At 46.9% G+C, this 17703-nt stretch overlaps 1 protein-coding gene across 1 annotated transcript in view; it reads left to right on the top strand.

The window, feature by feature from the left end:
• Positions 1-363: 363 nt before the first annotated feature.
• Positions 364-17703, top strand: part of PDE6D (phosphodiesterase 6D) — a 34010-nt gene continuing 16670 nt past the window's right edge. Inside the window, exon 1 of the mRNA XM_081956144.1 lies at positions 364-559. Within this exon, the coding sequence (XP_081812270.1) occupies positions 492-559 (68 nt within the window). The 5' untranslated portion in view covers positions 364-491. The remainder of the gene's footprint in view (positions 560-17703) is intronic.

Raw genomic sequence — 17703 nt, 5'->3', positions numbered from 1 at the left:
CTGTCCAAAATAACCACGAAGCAACGTATCTCGGGGGAGAACAGAAAGCCCACGCGTGGAAGGGGCAAAAGCCCCGTTGCTCCTGCCTCTGGGCGCCAGGGGGCGCGCTCCGGCGCAACGCTTCCCCGCAGCAACGGCGTCTCCCACTGCGGGCAAGAATCCACGCTTTTTGAAGAAGATTGTCCCGCGGCAGCACCCGTCTCCAGCTGCCTGCGGTTGCTGCGAAAGCGGTGGGGGGGGCGTCCCTTCCATAGCGACCGGTGGGGCGTCGCCGCCCCCTCAAGCCTCTCCTCGTCTTCTGATTGGCCGCCGAGGCCGCCCGTCGGCATCCTCTGGCGGCGATTGGCCGGCGCGGGTCGGCTCCTCCCTCCCCCGGGTGGGTTGGTTCAGCTGGTACAGTGGCGGGCGCAGGGGAGTCCGGGCCGGCGAGCTCTGCCTTTTCGCCTCGCTCCCCTCCTCGGCCAGGCGTGCCAGGGGCGTCCAGCGGGACCATGTCGAGCCAGGAGGAAGAGGAGGAAGAGCAGCAGCGGGCCAAGGAGATCCTCCGGGGATTCAAACTGTATCCGGCCTGTCTGGGAGGCGCGCGAGGGAGCGGGGCGGCCGGGAAATACGGTAATGCGGCGGCGGGGGGCAAATTTGGGAGGGAGCGTCTAAAGAAGAAATACGGTGACGTTCTATTCTAGGGGCTGCCTTGGGAGTGGTGTGCGCGCTTATTGGGTGACTTATGGTACTTGGGAGGGATAGTTCATAGCAGTCCAACCTTGGCCCCTTAAAGTCTGGAGGACTTCAACTCCCAGAATTCCCCAGCCAGCTTTGCTTTGCTTTTCTGGCTGGGGCACTCTGGGAGTTGAAGTCCGCCAGGCTTAAAAGTGGCCAAAATTGGAGGCCCCTATTTTAAGAGGGGCTAGATAAATACGGTACCAGAGTGATGAGCAATGGGCTCATTTGGGGGGGGCTCTCCTGGGGCAGGTGAGGAAGGAGTGTCTTGAGCTGCCTGCGGTGCCCCCAAAACGTAGTCCTCGACTTACAATGGGTCGTTTAGTGACGGTCGCTGAAGAAAAGTGATAGGATCATTTTTCAACACAGCAGTGATTTTTGGGGTGCTCTCCTGGTGCAGGTGGGGAGGGAGTATCTTGAGCTGCCTACGGTCCCCAAAACGTAGTCCTCGACCTACAAGGGTTCATTTAGTGACGGTCGCTGAAAAAAAGTGACAAGACCCTTTTTCAATGGGGCAGTGATTTTTGGGGTGCTCTCCTGGAGGAGGTGGGGAGGAAGTTTCTTGAGCTGCCTAGGGTCCCCCAATACAGGTACTCCTCGACCTACAATAGTTCATTAAGTGACAGGACCATTTTTTTAAATTTAATGTTTTTTTTTTGAAGCACAAATAATACAAACAGTACATATACATCTGAATACAAAAAGAAAGACAAAAAAAGAAGGAAAAAACCCCCACATATTACACTGTACCACTCACCTCCTAATGACCCTTTTTTAAATTTTCCCCTTATATTTCTTAGATATACAATATATTCCAATTGTTTATTTTATCCCCTTCAAAACTACATATATTCTTGCGTAGATTTATTCCCTTTGCCTTCCACCAACACCGACCATTTTTCACAGGGGCGACCTTTTCAGTGGTTCAAAATTCAAACTCTGGGCCACTGGTTCATACTTTAACGACCGTGGCAGCGTCCCAGGGAGTCACACGATCTCCTTTTGCGACCTTCTGACCGGCAAAGTCAATGGGGAAGCCAGGTTCACTTAAGAACTGTGTGACTAATTTTAACAACTGTGACGATTCAATGAACAACGTTGGCAAGAGAGGTCGTAAACTGGGGCGAAACTCACTTAAATTCTCACTTAACGAAAAGTTTATGGTTGTAAGTCAAGAGCTACCTGTATTGGCTGGAATTCCCGTGTCGTCCCCCCCCAACTCTACCAGGTGAATAGATAATTTGGGGGCTGTGAGGTTGACAGGTTAAATACTGCTTATTATTCTGTGGCTCTGGTTCACACTACATAGAGGTAGTCCTCGAGTTATGACCACAATTGAGCCCTGAATTTCTGCTGCTAAGCGGGACAATTGTTAAGTGAGGTTTGCCCCCATGGGATGACTTTTCTTGCCACTGGTGTTAAGGGAACCGCCGCATTTGTGAAGTTAGTCACTTGGTTGTTAAGTGAATCTGGCTTGCGCATAGGCTTGGCTTGTCAGGAGGTCGCAAAAGGGGATCGCGTGCAACCGTCATAAATAGGAGTCAGTTGCCAAGCATCTGAACTTGGATCCCGTGGGGACAGTGCATCAGTCGTAAGTGTGAAAAACAGTCCTAAGTCGCTTTTCCATGCTATTGAAAAGTCATTAAATGAACTGTTGTAAGTTGAGGATTCCAGCATTTAATGGTTGACAGGTGATGACTGAGCATATCTTGCCTTAGGCTTAGTATTCTGCTTCTTCCCAGGTGCCCTGTGGTGAGAAGGGTAAAGGGCTAAGATTATCATGCCTTAATCCCATCACCCTGGAGCTGAAGGGGGAGATCTTTGTTATGTAGAGTAGACTGGCCCAGGCCTTTTAATGGCCATTAACAATGGTGGGGGCTATGAAGAGTGAGTCTCCTTCCTGCCTAAAAACATGTTTCTCCATTTCTGATCCAGGGAAAATATAATATTCTGCCTTTTTCAATATTTCCCAGGATATTTCATTCTTCTAGAAGAGGGGTGGGTGCTAACTTCCTACAGTGGGTTAATCTATTGCAGGGGTGTCCAAACTTGGGAACTTTAAGACTTGTGGACTTCAACTCCCAGAATTCCCCAGCCAGCATGGCTGGCTGGGGAATTCTGGGAGTTGAAGTCCACAAGTCTTAAAGTTCCCAAGTTTGGACACCCCTGATCTATTGTCTGAGCCCAGCTGGCATGGTTGCTTCATGCTGCCATATACAAGCATTCCTTGAATTATGACCACAGTTCAGCCTATCATTTCTGTTGCTCAGGAAGACATTGCTTAAGTGGAGCTTTGCTTCACTTTACGATCTTTCTTGCCACCGTTGTTAAGTGAATCACTGCAGTAGTTAAGTCAGCAACACAGCTGTTAAGTGAATCTGTCTTCCTGCTTTGCCGAAGGTCGCAAAAGCCGATCAGACCACCCTGGGACACTGCAACCGTCACAAATAAACGGCAGTTGCCAAACACCTGGATTTTGATCACATGGATGTGGGGGGATGCTGCTTGTAAGGGTGAAAAAACGGTCATAAGTCATTTTTTTCCCAGTCCCGTTGTAACTTTGATCACTGAATGAATAGTTGTAAGTCTACCTGCATGGTGCAAAAAACCCAGAAATAACCCTGGGGTCAGATCTCGGTAAGATGCATGGATGCAGTTAGTGTGTTTGGGAAAGCTCTGCTTTTCTTCTTAGGCTACCTAACATGTGTTTGAAGCGCTTCCCAAATCGCTTTTCGGACAATGGTTTTAGTATCGGCCATAATCAGCAACCCTGGAGCTGGACATGGCCCTTTCATCCCTCTGCTGAGGCTCCTTATTGCCGGTTGGCTCTGCAATTGATGGTGCTTTTGGCTAGGACAGGTAGAGGAAAAAGGACGCCACGCTAGGAGGAGACTCTATGGTGGGGGAACTGGACTTCCGATCAGCAGAAGAAAAAGGATGCTGTGCTAGGAGGAGACTCTATGGTGGGAGAACTGGACTTCTGATCAGCAGAGGAAAAAGGACGCCACGCTAGGAGGAGACTCTATGGTGGGGGAAGCGGACTTCCGGTCAGCTCCAGAATTGAACAGGGGAGTGGAGGGACTTCCAGTTAGGACCTTTGTGGCTCTTTGAGTGTTTAAGGTTGCCGACCCCTGGTATAGGCTTTGCGAGCTGATGGGAAACGGAAGGGATCCATACCTACTCTTTGCAGTTTCAATGAAGAACCTCTGTAGTTCTGGGCTGAAATGAGAGGTCCTTGGTGGTTGTTTCCTTGCAGACGTTTCATGACCCAACTAGGGAACATCACCAGTGCTAGAAGGCAGGCAGGGAGGGAGGGAGGGAGGGAGGGAAGGAGAGGAGGAAGAGGACTGTGGGGTCCTTGGTGCTCTCTGAGCTTCGTTGTATTCTTGCAGACGTTTCATGACCCAAACTAGGGAGCATCATCAGTGCTAGAAGGCAGGAAGGAGGAAGGGAGGGAAGGAAGGGAGGAGAAGAGAAAGAGGTGGTGGAGGAGGAAAAGGACTGTGGGGCCCTTGTTGCTCTCTGATCTTGCTTGTTTTCTTGCAGACGGTTCATTACCCAACTAGGTATCATCAATGCAACCTTCCACTCCCTTACAACACTGATGATGTTACCTAGTTGGGTAATGAAACGTCTGCAAAAAACCAAACAAAACCCCAAGCTCAAGAGAGCATCTGTCAACTGACTGCGCAAATCAGTCTTGACACCACCAAGGGCTCCTCTTAACAGCTTACCAGGCATTTACAATAAGTACTAACTGGGACTGTAGTAAGGTAGACTAATCCAGAGTTCCTGCTTTTATTTATTTATTTATTTATTTTCAGTATTTCTAGACCGCCCCCTCTCCCCGAAGGGACTCAGGGCGGTGTACAGGTGTGTCATTAAAACGAATACAAAAGACGAATATCCTATGCCCTTAAAAACGAATTAAACCTCATACAACTGTACAAAAAGTAAAAATTAAAAATTAAATTAAAAACAACTAAAAGTATACCCCTAGAAAATTTAAAAAATGCAGGCTTGAGGAACTAAAATTGGGAATTCGGAATTAGGCCAGGCCGGCTAGAATTTTACACCCTCTCTTCCGCCCCACCCAACCCTTTGGTGGGATTGTGTAGATGTCGGCTGTGGAATTCGCCCTCCAAATCGTTCCCCCTCGGTTGTAAAAGCAGAAAGGAGCGTGTTGCACGGAGAACCCTGCAAAGCTAATTGCTCGAGCGAGTGAGCCAAACGGCACATCAAGTCGAGAAGATCTTGAGTTGTAACAATTGCCATCCCTTAAAAACAAATCTCATGAGGCTCCACTCACATAAACTCCTCCTGCCGATAGCAAATGCTCTTCCACCTTCCCTCTCATTGCATTTCCCCCTCCTCCCCGGAGACAAGGTCAAAAGCGTCTTTTTAATCTCGCGAATGCGCCTCCTGCTTTGCGTGTTGCTACCAAACAAAATGCAGACTTGGAGCAGAATAATACGATGATGGTTTTGATGTAGAGCAGGGCTGTCAAACTTGATTTCATTGAGGGCCGCATCAGGGTTGTGTTTCACTCTGGGGGTGTGTGTGGGGTGTGTGGCCAGCATAGGCATGTCCTGCTTGATGTCACCCATGTCGGGTGCCTGTGGCAGCCTGAGTGCTCTGCCAACGAAAACAGGCTCTGAACCTCAGTTTCGCTGGCAGAGGATTGCAGGAGGCCATCACAGCTGGAAACGGAGCTCAGGAGCCCATTTTCCCTGTCAGAGGGCTTCAGGAGGCCATCACAGCTGGAAACGGGGCTCGGGAACCTATTTTATCTGTCAGAGGGTTTCAGGACGCCGTCACAGCTGGAAACGGAGCTCGGGAGCCTGTTTTAACTGTCAGAGGGTTTCAGGAGGCCGTTGCAGCCGTAAACGAAGCTCAGCAGCCTGTTTTAACTGTCAGAGGATTGCAGGAGACCATTGCAGCTGTAAACGGAGCTTGGGAGCCCATTTTCGCTGTCAGAGGGTTTCAGGGGGCCGTCGCAGCCGTAAACAGAGCTTGAGAGCCTATTTTAGCTGTCACAGGGTTTCAGGAGGCCATTGCAACCATAAATGGAGCTCGGGAGCCCGTTTTGCTAGCAGATGCACCACGGGCCGGTCCCTCACTTTTCCAGGGTGGCCCTGCGGGCTGGATCTAAACACCCTGTGGGCCAGATCCCGCCCGCAGGCCTTGAGTTTGATACCCCTGATATAGAGCATGCTAGCTTGAGGACGGCTGCAATATCTGATTTGCAGTTGTCCTCACCACATCTGGTGAGGTCTCATTTGGGAGAAAAGTGTATCTCCCAAGAGCTGTCCTGTATTTCCATGACAGATAGGAACAGCATAGCCTGTTGCCAGGAACACTGAATACAATACAATAATAGGATAGCAGAGTTAGAAGGGACCCTGGAGGTCTTCTAGTCCAACCCCCTGCTTAGGCAGAAAACCCTGCACCACTTCAGACAGATGGCTATCCAACATCTTCTTACAGGCTTCCAGTGTTGGGGCATTCACAACTTCTGGAGGCAACTTCTGTTCCACTGATTAATTGTTCTAACTGTCAGGAAGTTTCTCCTCAGTTCTAAGTTGCTTCTCTCCTTGATTAGTTTCCACCCATTGCTTCTTGTTGTACAAAACAACTTAGAACTGAGGAGAACTTTCCTGACAGTTAGAACATTTAACCAGTGGAACAGCTTCCCTCCAGAAGTTGTGAATGCCCCAACACTGGAAGTCTTTAAGAAGATGTTGGATAGCCATTTGTCTGAAATGGTATAAGGTTTCCTGCCTAGGCAGGGGGTTGGACTAGAAGACCTCCAAGGTGCCTTTCAACTCTGGTATTCTATTCTATTCTATTTCATTCCATTCCATTCCATTCTATATTCCAATATTCTATTCTATTCTATGCTATCTATTCTGTTCTATTCTATTCTATTCTATTTCATTCCATTCCATTCTATATTCCAATATTTATTCTGTTCTATGCTATCTATTCTGTTCTATTCTATTTCATTCAATTCCATTCTATATTCCAATATTTATTCTATGCTATTCTATTCTATTCTAAACCTTAGTGCGTGGGGATAATTTTTTACACAGTGCAGACCTGGGACTCTTTCTCTGTTTTGTTTAAGCAGTCGTGCTTCTGCATTCCAGCCACAATTTCTGATCTGGCGGTTTGATTTTTCAGCATGTGGGATTGTGCTTTGCTTGTTTGTTTTCACGTTGGCTGGGCATGAAGGCAGATGGATCCCTAAATAGCCGTTCTCTTTATAGCCTGACTTATCTTGGTCGTCTCTTAGGTTCACCAAAAGATCCTCGGTCTTTCTTTTTAAAGTGACACCCATATGCAAGTCGTCCTCGATTTACGACCACAGTTGAGCCCAGCATTTGCACGGCGGAGTGAGGAATTTGTGAAGTGAGGGTTTGCCCCGTTTGACGACCTTCCTTGCCACCGTTGTTAAGGGAATCGCTGCAAGAGGAGTGTTTAAGTGAATCCGGCTTCCCCCATTCATTTTGCTTGTCAAGAGGCGGCGAAAGGGGATCCAGGGATGTAGCGACCGTCATAAATATGAATCCGCTGCCAAGCATCTGAATTTTCTTCACTTGATCATGGGGATGTTGCAACGGGTGTTAAGTGTGAAAAGTGGCCAGATCACTTTTTTCACTGCCGTTGCAGCTTTAAACGGTCACTAAAAGAACTTTTGTCAGTTGATGTCTGTCTGTCTATTTATCTATATCTTTCTATCATCTACCAACCTACCATATTTTTGGGACTATAAGATGCACCGGTGTATAAGACACATCAAGATTTCGAAGAGGTAAATAAAGTTTTTGTCCTCCCTGGCCCCCAGGAGCACACTGCAGGCTTCAGCAGGGCTGGGGGGAAGGCAAAAATGCCCCCCCTTTTTTTACAAAAAAAATGGCTTGTTTTTCACCAAAATGGGGGCATTTTTGCCTTCCCCCCAGCCCTGCTGAAGCCTGCAGAGTGCTTTTGGGGGCTGGGGGAACGGCAAAAATGCCTCTGTTTTTGCGAAAATGGCCCATTTTACATCTGTTTTTTACAAAGATGGGATGCGGGGGCCTGGCTTTGGGGGGCCAAAAATGGCTGTATTCAGTGTATAAGATGCACCAACATTTCCACACTCTTTTAGGGTGGGGGGAAGGTGTGTCTTATACCCCCCAAAATACAGTGTGTGTGTCTGTCTGTCTCTCTCTCTCTCTCTCTCTCTCTCTCTGTCTCTCTCTCTCTATCTATCTATCTATCTATCTATCTATCTATCTATCTATCTATCTATCTATCATCTCCCTAACCCAAGTTAGCTGCCCAATACACTATATAGCATGGAAGGATCTAATGCTCTCTCTTTATATAGCAATATACACACACACACACACACATACCCCGCCCAGAGTTATCTTGTAGGAGAAATGTCCAGCATAGAAATTTAATAAAAGAAATAAATATATGGGGCTGGTTTAAAAATCATTGCAATCGAACGCTTCCGAATTGATCTGCAAGACCAGCCTTAGCTGTTTAAAAGTTCTTCTTCCTCGTTCAGTGAGGAACCTTGGAAGCCAGTTTTCAAAGGAAACAGACAATCCCATTTCGGCTCTCAGAATCCACACCAGAGCCCGTAGAGCAGTTGCAGAATCTCTTGTTGGTGGCAGCCCATGAAGAAGGATCAGAGAGGCATAAAGAAGATTATAACCTTGAGATCAGGAGCTAGGAAGGTGGGGGGGGGGGGGAGGCGGCAAAGGCTAAAATAGTTCACCGCAATTGTACCACATAATAAGCTTGGCTGGAATTCAATGTCAGCATTAGGAGCATCATACCGGTAAGGTGCGCACCGCAGAAAACCTGGTTGTCTTCTCTTGTTTCTAGAAGGTAGCCATGTTGGCTGGTGAAGAAGAAAACTCACCACTGGGCAGTGCCTGTGGGTTTGAATCTTTTGGAGAGGAATTGGGAAGACCCTCGGTTGTTTTACAGGGAGTCCTTGTGTCAGGGTTCCAAATAGCATCCAAAAGTTAATCAGAGTCCAAGGCAAAGTATTGCTCAAAGTTCCAATCTATGAAGAGAGCCAAGTTGGCACATCTGAAGAAATCCGAATCTGAAAGCTTCCCAGGTTTTCCCCTCCCAGTTGAAAGTTCAAGATCTTTCCCCCACACCCACAAGCCCATCCCATGGTCCAATCTCCCACTGCCACGCTGGCAGCTTCCACTCATCCGCATCCGGCCAGGTGCAAAGACAAAGGATGACCTTGGTTTTCTAGAAAGAATATTGTTATGACTTCATATCATCTAACTCGGTACAATCCCCCCTCCCATTTTCCCACAATAGAAAATGCATGGTAGAATAATAGAAAGTATGACAGGCCAAAGGCCCGAAATAAAAGATGGCTGCAGTCCTGACACCTCAATTTATATAGGGACATGGTGGCTCAGTGGCTTAGACGCTGAGCTTGTCGATCAGAAAGGGTCAGCAGTTTGGCAGTTTGAATCCCTAGTGCTGCATAATGGAGTGAGCTCCCATTAATTGTCCCAGCTTCTGCCAACCTAGCAGATCGAAAGCAGGTAAAAAATGCGAGTAGAAAAATAGGAACCACCTTTGGTGGGAAGGGAACAGTGTTCCATGCGCCTGCGGTACTGAATCATGCTGGCCACATGACCACGGAGGAGCACATATGTGCGAGGGGAATCTTTACCTTTACCTTACTTCGACTTATGACCACAACTGAGTTTCTGTTATTCAGTGAGACTGTTCTGTTGTTAAGTGCATTTCCCCCCCATTTTACGACATTTCTTGTCCCCGCTGTTAAGCGAATCATTGCAGTTGATAAGTTAGTACCCTGGCTGTTAAGTGAATCTGTGCTTCCCCGTTGACTTTGCTTGTCAGTAGGTGACAAAGGGGGATGACATGACCTCTGCGGACACCGTCCGCAACCGTCATAAATACAAGTCAGTTGTCAAGTCTCTTGAATTTTGATCACATGGTCGGGGGACACTGCAACGGTCGTACCTGTGAAAAACGGTCACGGGTCACTTTTTTCAGTGCCGTTGTAACGGTCGCTAAATGAACCGTCATAAGTTGAGGACTACCTGTATTTATCTCCACGTTCCTAGCCAAAGAAAAAAGGAGTTGCTAAGATCAAACCTTGCGAATGTTTACCTGTCCTGGTGTAGCTGCCTCTTTGGGATTCCTGTATTTTGAAATTACCATATTTTTCAGAGTATAAGACGCACCAAGATTTTGAAGAAATAATTTTTTTTAAAAAAAGTTTTTGCACTCTGCACTTCTGGTGAAAAATGGGTCATGCAGAGAGTTTGAGAGGCCTGCAAAGTGCTCCTGGGGGCTGGGGACAAAAACGAGCAAAATATGGCCCATTTGTTGCAAAAACGGGCCTGTTTTTTTGCCCCCAAAAAGGGCATGCATAGGCTTTGGGAGGCTTGTAGAGTGCTGCTTGGGGCTGTTGGAGTTGCCCTCCCCAGTCCCCAAGAACACTCTGCAGGCCTCCCAAACCCTCTGCACGTCCATTTTTGTGAAGGGGGCGGGGTTTCGGGAGGCTGAAAATGCTGTATTTGGTGTATAAGATGCACCCAGATTTTCACCCTCTTTTTTTGGAGGGGGGGAAAGGTGCATCTTATACTCTAAAAAATACGGTACTTCTGAAATCGACTCTCCTCAGTCAATTTCAGGTTGAGGGAACTGTCCAGCAAGGCTTTTCCTGAAAAGAAGGAACTGAAGCTGAAAAGTTTGCTGGAGTTTTGGACAAGCTGGCTGTGATTTTTAATTTTTTTTCCTGAGAGCAGAACAGCCTCGGATCATCTTTCTGGCAGGGTCCCCAAGTAAGACCCCCAACAAAAGAAGACCCCGAGGATTGAGTTTCCTCAAAGTTACATTTTATTAGAGATGTCACATTGGCACATCTGGGACAAGCCGAATCTGAAAGCTCCCAGGTTTTCCCCATCCAAACGAAAGTCCAAATCCCTTCCCCAGCACCCTCATGTCCATCCCATGGCTGTCATAAATATGAGTCAGTTGCCAAGTGCCTGGATTTTGATCATGTGATCTTGGGGATGCTGCAACGGCCGTAAATGTGAAAAACGATCCTACGTCGCCTTTTTCAGTGCCGTTGTAACTTTGAACAGTCACTAAGTGAACTGTTGTATGTCGAGGACTACCGGTATGTAGTCAAGGGCGTGGGATTTGTGAAAGGGCGGCAGAAGAGGAGGAGGAGGAGAAAGGAGGAGGAGGAGGAGTCCTTGGTGCTCTTGGTTGGTTGTTTTCTGGCAGACGTTTCACGACTCAACTTGGTAATCTCATCAGTGCCAGAAGAGAGTGGGAATTGGGAAAGGGAGGAAGAAGAAGAGGAGGAGGAAGAGGAAGGCCATAGGGTCCTTGATGCTCTTTGAGCTTGGTGGTTGTCTTGCAGACATTTTCATTGCCCAATTAACATCATCCTGAGTAGTAGGAAATGTTATCTAGACGGATAATAAAATGCATGCAAGAAAACCACCGAGCTCAGAGAGCACCAAAAAGTCCACAGTGCATTCCTGAACTACAAATATTCTCTCTTTTTGGAAATAAACCTCTTCTGAGATCAGATCAGAAATTAGGTTAATGATTGCCGAGGCATGGAATGCACCAGGGTGCCTTTTCTTATGTAAAGTGGGACAATTATTCTCTTGATTCTTGGGTTGAGCAGGCTGCCCCACTGTTTCTCCACCTCAGACGCTGAGCTAGCTGGGGAATTCTGGGAGTGGGAGCATCTTGAAAAGCCTCTGAGATTGAGGACCCGTGGGTTACCCCCTCACAACTGTTGGAAGAAAGGTCCTTCTGGGTTCAGTTCCAAGTGGGGGGAAAAGACCCTGGAAACACGGAGGCTGCTTAGAAAGACAGTTTAATCGTGGACAGGATCACATGGCTTGAGCTCCTGAACAGAGAAGGGGGATCACATACTTCCAGATGTTGGGTGAAGAAGGAGAGAGTGAAGAAGGGGCTTGCTGGTTTTTTTATTATCTGTTCAGCCCCACCTCTCTGTTTCCTGTTCCTATGTAAGAAATGTATTCTGATTGGTTGTCAGACTCCCATGGGGCCATGCAGGGGCAACTCTCTAGGCTGTGTTTTGAGTCCCAAGTTTGGTTGAGTTTCCAGATGCTATGTGGTGAGTTTGTGTGGAAGGCTGATCCTACCTTTATTATGTAAAGTAGACTAGCTCACGCTTTAATGGCTCATTGACAAAGTGACGGGGGGGGGGGGACGGACACAGGAAGCTGCAGGCAGCTACTTTGTCTTTAAAAACATGTTTCTCCCTTTTCACGACCAGGGAAATATCATATTCTGCCTTCTTTATATTTCCCAAGGATATTTCACTTTTCTACAGTTTTTACTTCCTACACAATGAAGGCCGTAAAAGCTTTCATAATCCAGATCGGGGCTCTCCGAATTTGGCAGGTTTAGGGCTTGTGGACTTCAATTCCCAGAATTCCCTAGCCCAAAGAGCCACAAAGTTCCTAACTGGAAGCCCCCTGCTCAAGCAAGAGATCCTATACCATTTCAGACCAGTGACTGTCCGGTCTCTTCTTAATAACCCCCAGGGATGAAGCATCCACAACCTCTGGAGGTAAGCTGTTCCACTGATTCATTGTCCTCCCTATCAGGAAATTTCTCCTTTAATTCCAGGTTGCTTCTCTCCTGGATTAGTTTCCATCCGTTGCTTCTTGTTCTACCCTCAGATGCTTTGGAGAATAGTTTGACTCCCTCTTCTTTGTGGCAACCCCTGAGATATTGGAAGACTGTTATTAAGTCATCCCCCAGTCCTTCTTTTCTCTAAACTAGCCAAACCCAAATCCTGCGACTGTTCTTCATATGTTTTAGTCTCCAGACCTTTCTTAATTTCCTGACTGAGAACAATTAATCAGTGAAACAATTTGCCTCCGGATCTTGTAAATTTTTAAAGAAAGGATTGGACACCACTTGTCTGAAATGGTATAGGGTTTCCTGCCTGAGACGTTGGTTGGACTAGAAGACCTCCAAGGTCCCTTCCAACTCTGTTATTCTATTCCTATTCTGTTCTTTTCTGATCTGATCTTATAACATACTAGCTAGATACCCGTACTTCACAACGAAACTATGTGATCCGGCAATGCAGGAGAAATCCGGTTCAGTCCGTTGGCTCCGTGGTGGACGGTGATTGAAACGCATAAGGAAAGGTCGGTCCTGCCGCCTTGGGTCCAGAAGCAGTTCCATAGGTGGAAGGCATAGACATTTTAGTGAGGTACCGATGTTTAGTACTGTAAGGAATCTCAGACCATTCCTGAATGAAGGGAACATCTGCCAGTTTGAACTGAGGTAACGGAATGTGAGGCAAGTGGTAGCTGGAACAGTTCTTTTTAGGTGGGAAGGGGAAGTAGAGTGTCTAACTCCTTAGCATCAGAGTGTGTTAATATAAGGCAACTGGCAGTTGGAACAGAGTTCTTTTCAGGTGGGGAGGGGGAGTAGAACTCCTTAGCATCAGAGCATGTTCATTACTGTGTAAGAAATACTAATGATCTGATGGTCATTTTGAAAAATCCTTTCTTAGTGAGCGCCTAGACGCCGAGGGGAACATGCGTGCCAAATTTCAAGTTTGTAGGCTTTACGGTTCTGGAGATTTCATAATGATGCGTGAGTGGTATTTCGCTTTTATATATATATATATAGTTAGATATAGATATATAGATATAGATTTGTTATCCTCATGGTTGGCTGAGGAATTCTGGGAGTTGAAGTCCACAAGTCTTAAAGTTGCCAGGTTTGGAGATTCACTTAACAACGGTGTTACTAACATAACTTCTGCCTTGATCCCCTTAACAACTGTGGCAAAAATAAGTCATAAAATGGGGCAAAACTCATTTAACAATTGTCTCGCTTAGCAACAGAAAGGTTGGGCTCAATTGTGGTCTTTGGTTGAGGACTAGCTACATGGATGTCAATGTGCCTACCAGGAATTTCTCCATAGTAATGTAACAGAGAGTAATGGAGCTGTAGGGGGCCACTTTTTAAAAAAAACAAGTGAAATGCTTGGGAACCTCTGGAGGGTTTTCCTCCTTTAAACAAACACCATTCTTTGAAACCTAAAAGATCCAGCTAGATCTGAATTCAAAGCCAGAGTGCCATAAAGAAGAGCTCCCGGGAAATCTGCATTTTTAATTGGTCAGAAGTGCCCAGCCAAATGCTTTAGAGTTGGTTCTTTCTGCTTGGTAATAAATCAGATAAAGACATTTCCCAAAATATCAAACTGGATTAAGCTGCCAACTTCTCATCTCAAGGGCGAACCTGCGGTTGCTCATTCGTGCACTTACAATACAATACAATACAATACAATAGCAGAATCGGAAGGGACCTTGGAGATCTTCTAGTCCAACCCCCTGCCTAGGCAGGAAATCCTATACCGTTTCAGACAAATGGCTATCCAACATCTTCTTAAAGACTTCCAGTGTTGGGGCATTCACAACTTCTGGAGGCAATTTCTGTTCCACTGATTAATTGTTCTAACTGTCAGGAAGTTTCTCCTCAGTTCTAAGTTGCGTCTCTCCTTGATTAGTTTCCACCCATTGCTTCTTGTTCTACCCTCAGGTGCCTTGGAGAATAGTTTGACTCCTTCTTCTTTGTGACAGGTCTTCAGATATTGGAACACTTCTGCAAAAGAGATTTAAGGCCATGTAGGAGATTTTATTTATTTATTTATTTCTTGGATTTCTAAACCGCCCCCTCTCCCAAAAAGGGACTCGATGCCAAGTCCTGGCGAAGTTTGCTAAAAACGATATCTCGGGGTTTAGCACTGACGGATTTTATACGGGGGGTGGGGTGGGGGTGTCAGAATTTTGGCTTCCTGGTGGACAGAATGGAATATTAAGTTAGATTTTATTTGTGCATTCAGTTCATACTGTGATGCTCTGGATCCAGCCTACTATTTAACACCCATTTTAATGAAATTATTTGCTGGTTTTGTAGAGATTCTCAGTCATGGTTGTCCCAAAGGGGCTTTTTTTTCAAGAGGCAACTGGACTTTCTGGTTTTTTCTTTTGAAGACGTTTCGCTTCTCCTCCAAGAAGCTTCTTCAGCTCTGACTGGATGGTGGGGAAGGAAAGGATTGATACTCCTTGCAGACAGCTGGTCATTTGCATCCTTTTAGAGGGTCGTTCATTCTTCTTGCTCTTCCTTCCTTTTCTTCTTTTTCCTTCCCTCTTCATTCTCCTTCCTTCTTTTTCTTTTCCCTCCCCTCTTCATTCCCCTTCCTTCCTTCCTTTTCTTCTTTTCCCTTCCCTCTTCATTCTCCTTTCTCCTTCCTTCCCCTCTTCCTTTCTTTTTCCTTCCTTACTCTCTTCCCATCTTCCCATCTTTTTCTTTGTCTTTCCTCTTTCTGTTTCTCATTTCGTGTCCCTTCCTGCATGCTCAAATGCAAAAGGGGGAAAACATTTCTCCTTTTGTTTTATTTTTAGTTTGTTTTGCTAGCCTTCTGCCAGCGAAAACAGAGCCAGGAGTGGGGGAGGCAGTCGTTCACAGTTTCCAGGATGTCTCCAATGGCCAGATCTAAGCACCCTGCGGGCCTTGAGTTTGACACCCCTCTTCTATGGTAAAGTTTATTTCTCTCCTTGCCGAAGAATTAAAATAGGCTCCAAGTCAGCCCCCCCCCCCCCTTGCTAAATTTAATGCTTGCAAGACTTCCGTTTTGCAGAGCTGACATTTGCAGCCCTGTTGCATAGTTTTTTTCCCTAACTCGTCGCTGTTAAACTGAGATTAGAAGAAGAGATTTAGGATAAGCTTTAAAAGCCACCTGGTTCTGGTCTCTAGAAGACGCTGTTACGTTTCTCGAAGGGCACCATGAGAAGGGGACCGACGTCTTTTTAGACTCCTGCATCTGCTTTGAGTCAGGGCGAAGCATCTGGAAGGTCCCAGGGGTAACGAGGAATAACATCTGCAAACTTGAGTTTCCTGTCTGGAACAAGGGCTTAGCCAGATGGTGTGGGTAACGGCACTAGCCCTTACACTTATATGCCACTTTGCAGTGCTTTGCAGCCCTCCCTTAAGCAGTTTACAGAGTCAGCCTCTTGCCCCCCAACAATCTGGGTCCTCATTTTATCTGTTCCACCACAGAAGGAAGGAAGGAGGAAGGGAGGAAGGAAGGAAGAGAAGAGGGAGGGAGGGAGGAAGAGCAATAGCACTTAGACTTATATACTGCTTCCCAGTGCTTTCCAGCCCTCTCTAAGCGGTTTACAGAGTCAGCCTCTTGCCCCCCAACAATCTGGCTCCTCATTTGACCCACCTCAGAAGGGTAGAACACTGAGCCAGTCAGGATCGAACTGTTGACAGTCAGCAGAATTAGCCTGCAATACTACAATTCTAACCACTGCGCCACCACGGCTCGGTGATGCATTTCAGTGGGTTTTGTAGTCCTTCTCTTGGCAATATCCCTGCTCTTTCGCATGGTATTTTTTCACCAATGAGTAGAAGCAGAACTTTAACCTCCTTAGACTGTAATATCTCTGCTGGTCCGCCTACAGCCGGCATCTTAACAGGCGGTGTCAGGCACAGCCCTTACGACAAACTGACTGTTAGTTATTTCCGTGCCTCTCAAACCCTGAGCACTTTTAAGACGGGCGGATTTCAACTCCCCAAAATTTCCCCAGTCATCAAACTGCTTGCTTTCCACCGCCAGAGCCCAAAGCCTCCTCCTGTTCTCTTTCCATGTCAAAATTGGAAAGAAAACCCCTGAAACGGCCATAATTACCGCCGTCTTGGCAGACGGTCTCGGTGACGTCATCTGGCTCCAGCCAGACCAGGCAAGTGTCTGCAAAAGCAGGAACTCAGCTGGAGTGGCCAGAGATGCATTTTCAGATAAGGAAGAAAGCACAGAGTTGGGGTGGAAAGGATGAAATCCAGAGAGGAAGGAAGGAAGGAAGGAAGGAAAGAAGGAAGGAAGGGAAAAAAGGAAGGAGGGAAGAAGGAAAGAAAAAGGAAAGAAGGAGGGGAGGGAGGAAGGAAGGAAGGAAAGAGGGAAGGAAGGAGGGAAAAAAGGAAGGAAAAGGAAGGAAGGAAAAGGAGGGAAGGGAGGAAGGAAGGAAAAGAGGAAGGAGGGAAAAAAGGAAGGAAAAGGAAGGAAGGAAAAGGAGGGAAGGAAGGAAAGAAGGAGGGAAGGGAGGAAGGAAGGAAGGAGGGAAGGAAGGAAAAAAGGAAGGAGGGAAAAAAGGAAGGAAAAGGAGGGAAGGAAGGAAGGAAGGAAGGAAAAGAGGAAGGAGGGAAAAAAGGAAGGAAAAGGAGGGAAGGAAGGAAAGAAGGAGGGAAGGGAGGAAGGAAAGAAGGAAGGAAGGAAAGAAGGAAGGAAGGAAAGAAGGAAGATGGGAAGGAAGGAAGAAAAAGGAAGGAAGGAAAGAAGGAAGGAGGGAAAAAAGGAAGGAAAAGGAAGGAAGTAAAAGGAGGGAAGGAAGGAAAGAAGGAGGGAAGGGAGGAAGAAAGAAGGAAGGAAGGAAAGAAGAAAAATTTATGCAGGGAAATGCAGAAGAGAAGAGAGATTCTTGCTACGTCAAAAAGAGGAATATTTTTTTTCACAACCTGCTTTTCTGAGAAATCATCCAGAAATCTGAACTGCAGGAAATCCTCGATTTAACAGCCAATTTGAAAAAGATGTGTGGACTTCAACTCCCAGAATTCCCCAGTCAGCAAGACATTCTGGGAGTTGAAGTCCACCCTGGGGTGAAATGCTACTGGTTGGGACGATTGTCGCTGGTTCTGTGAGCTGTGCGATCGTGGGAAGCTTTTCCCCGTGCTTTTTAAAGCATTTTCTTCCTGCTGGTTCGGAGACAAAAACAGCAGAGGGGGGGCCCTGCGAGGTTGCCACCCAGCCCGTTTCTAGCCAGCAGAGTGCTGCTGGAGGCCAGGGAGGCCAAAAATGGGCCACGCGGGGGGACGCACATCCCACCCCCTCCCCCGGGAGGCACGTTTGGCTGGCAG

The sequence above is a fragment of the Natrix helvetica genome (assembly GCF_964273705.1).
Source record: "Natrix helvetica genome assembly, chromosome: 5".
Classification (NCBI taxonomy): domain Eukaryota; kingdom Metazoa; phylum Chordata; class Lepidosauria; order Squamata; family Natricidae; genus Natrix; species Natrix helvetica.
The sequence above is the reverse complement of the archived record's forward strand: the minus strand, read 5'-3'. Positions and strand labels throughout refer to the sequence as shown.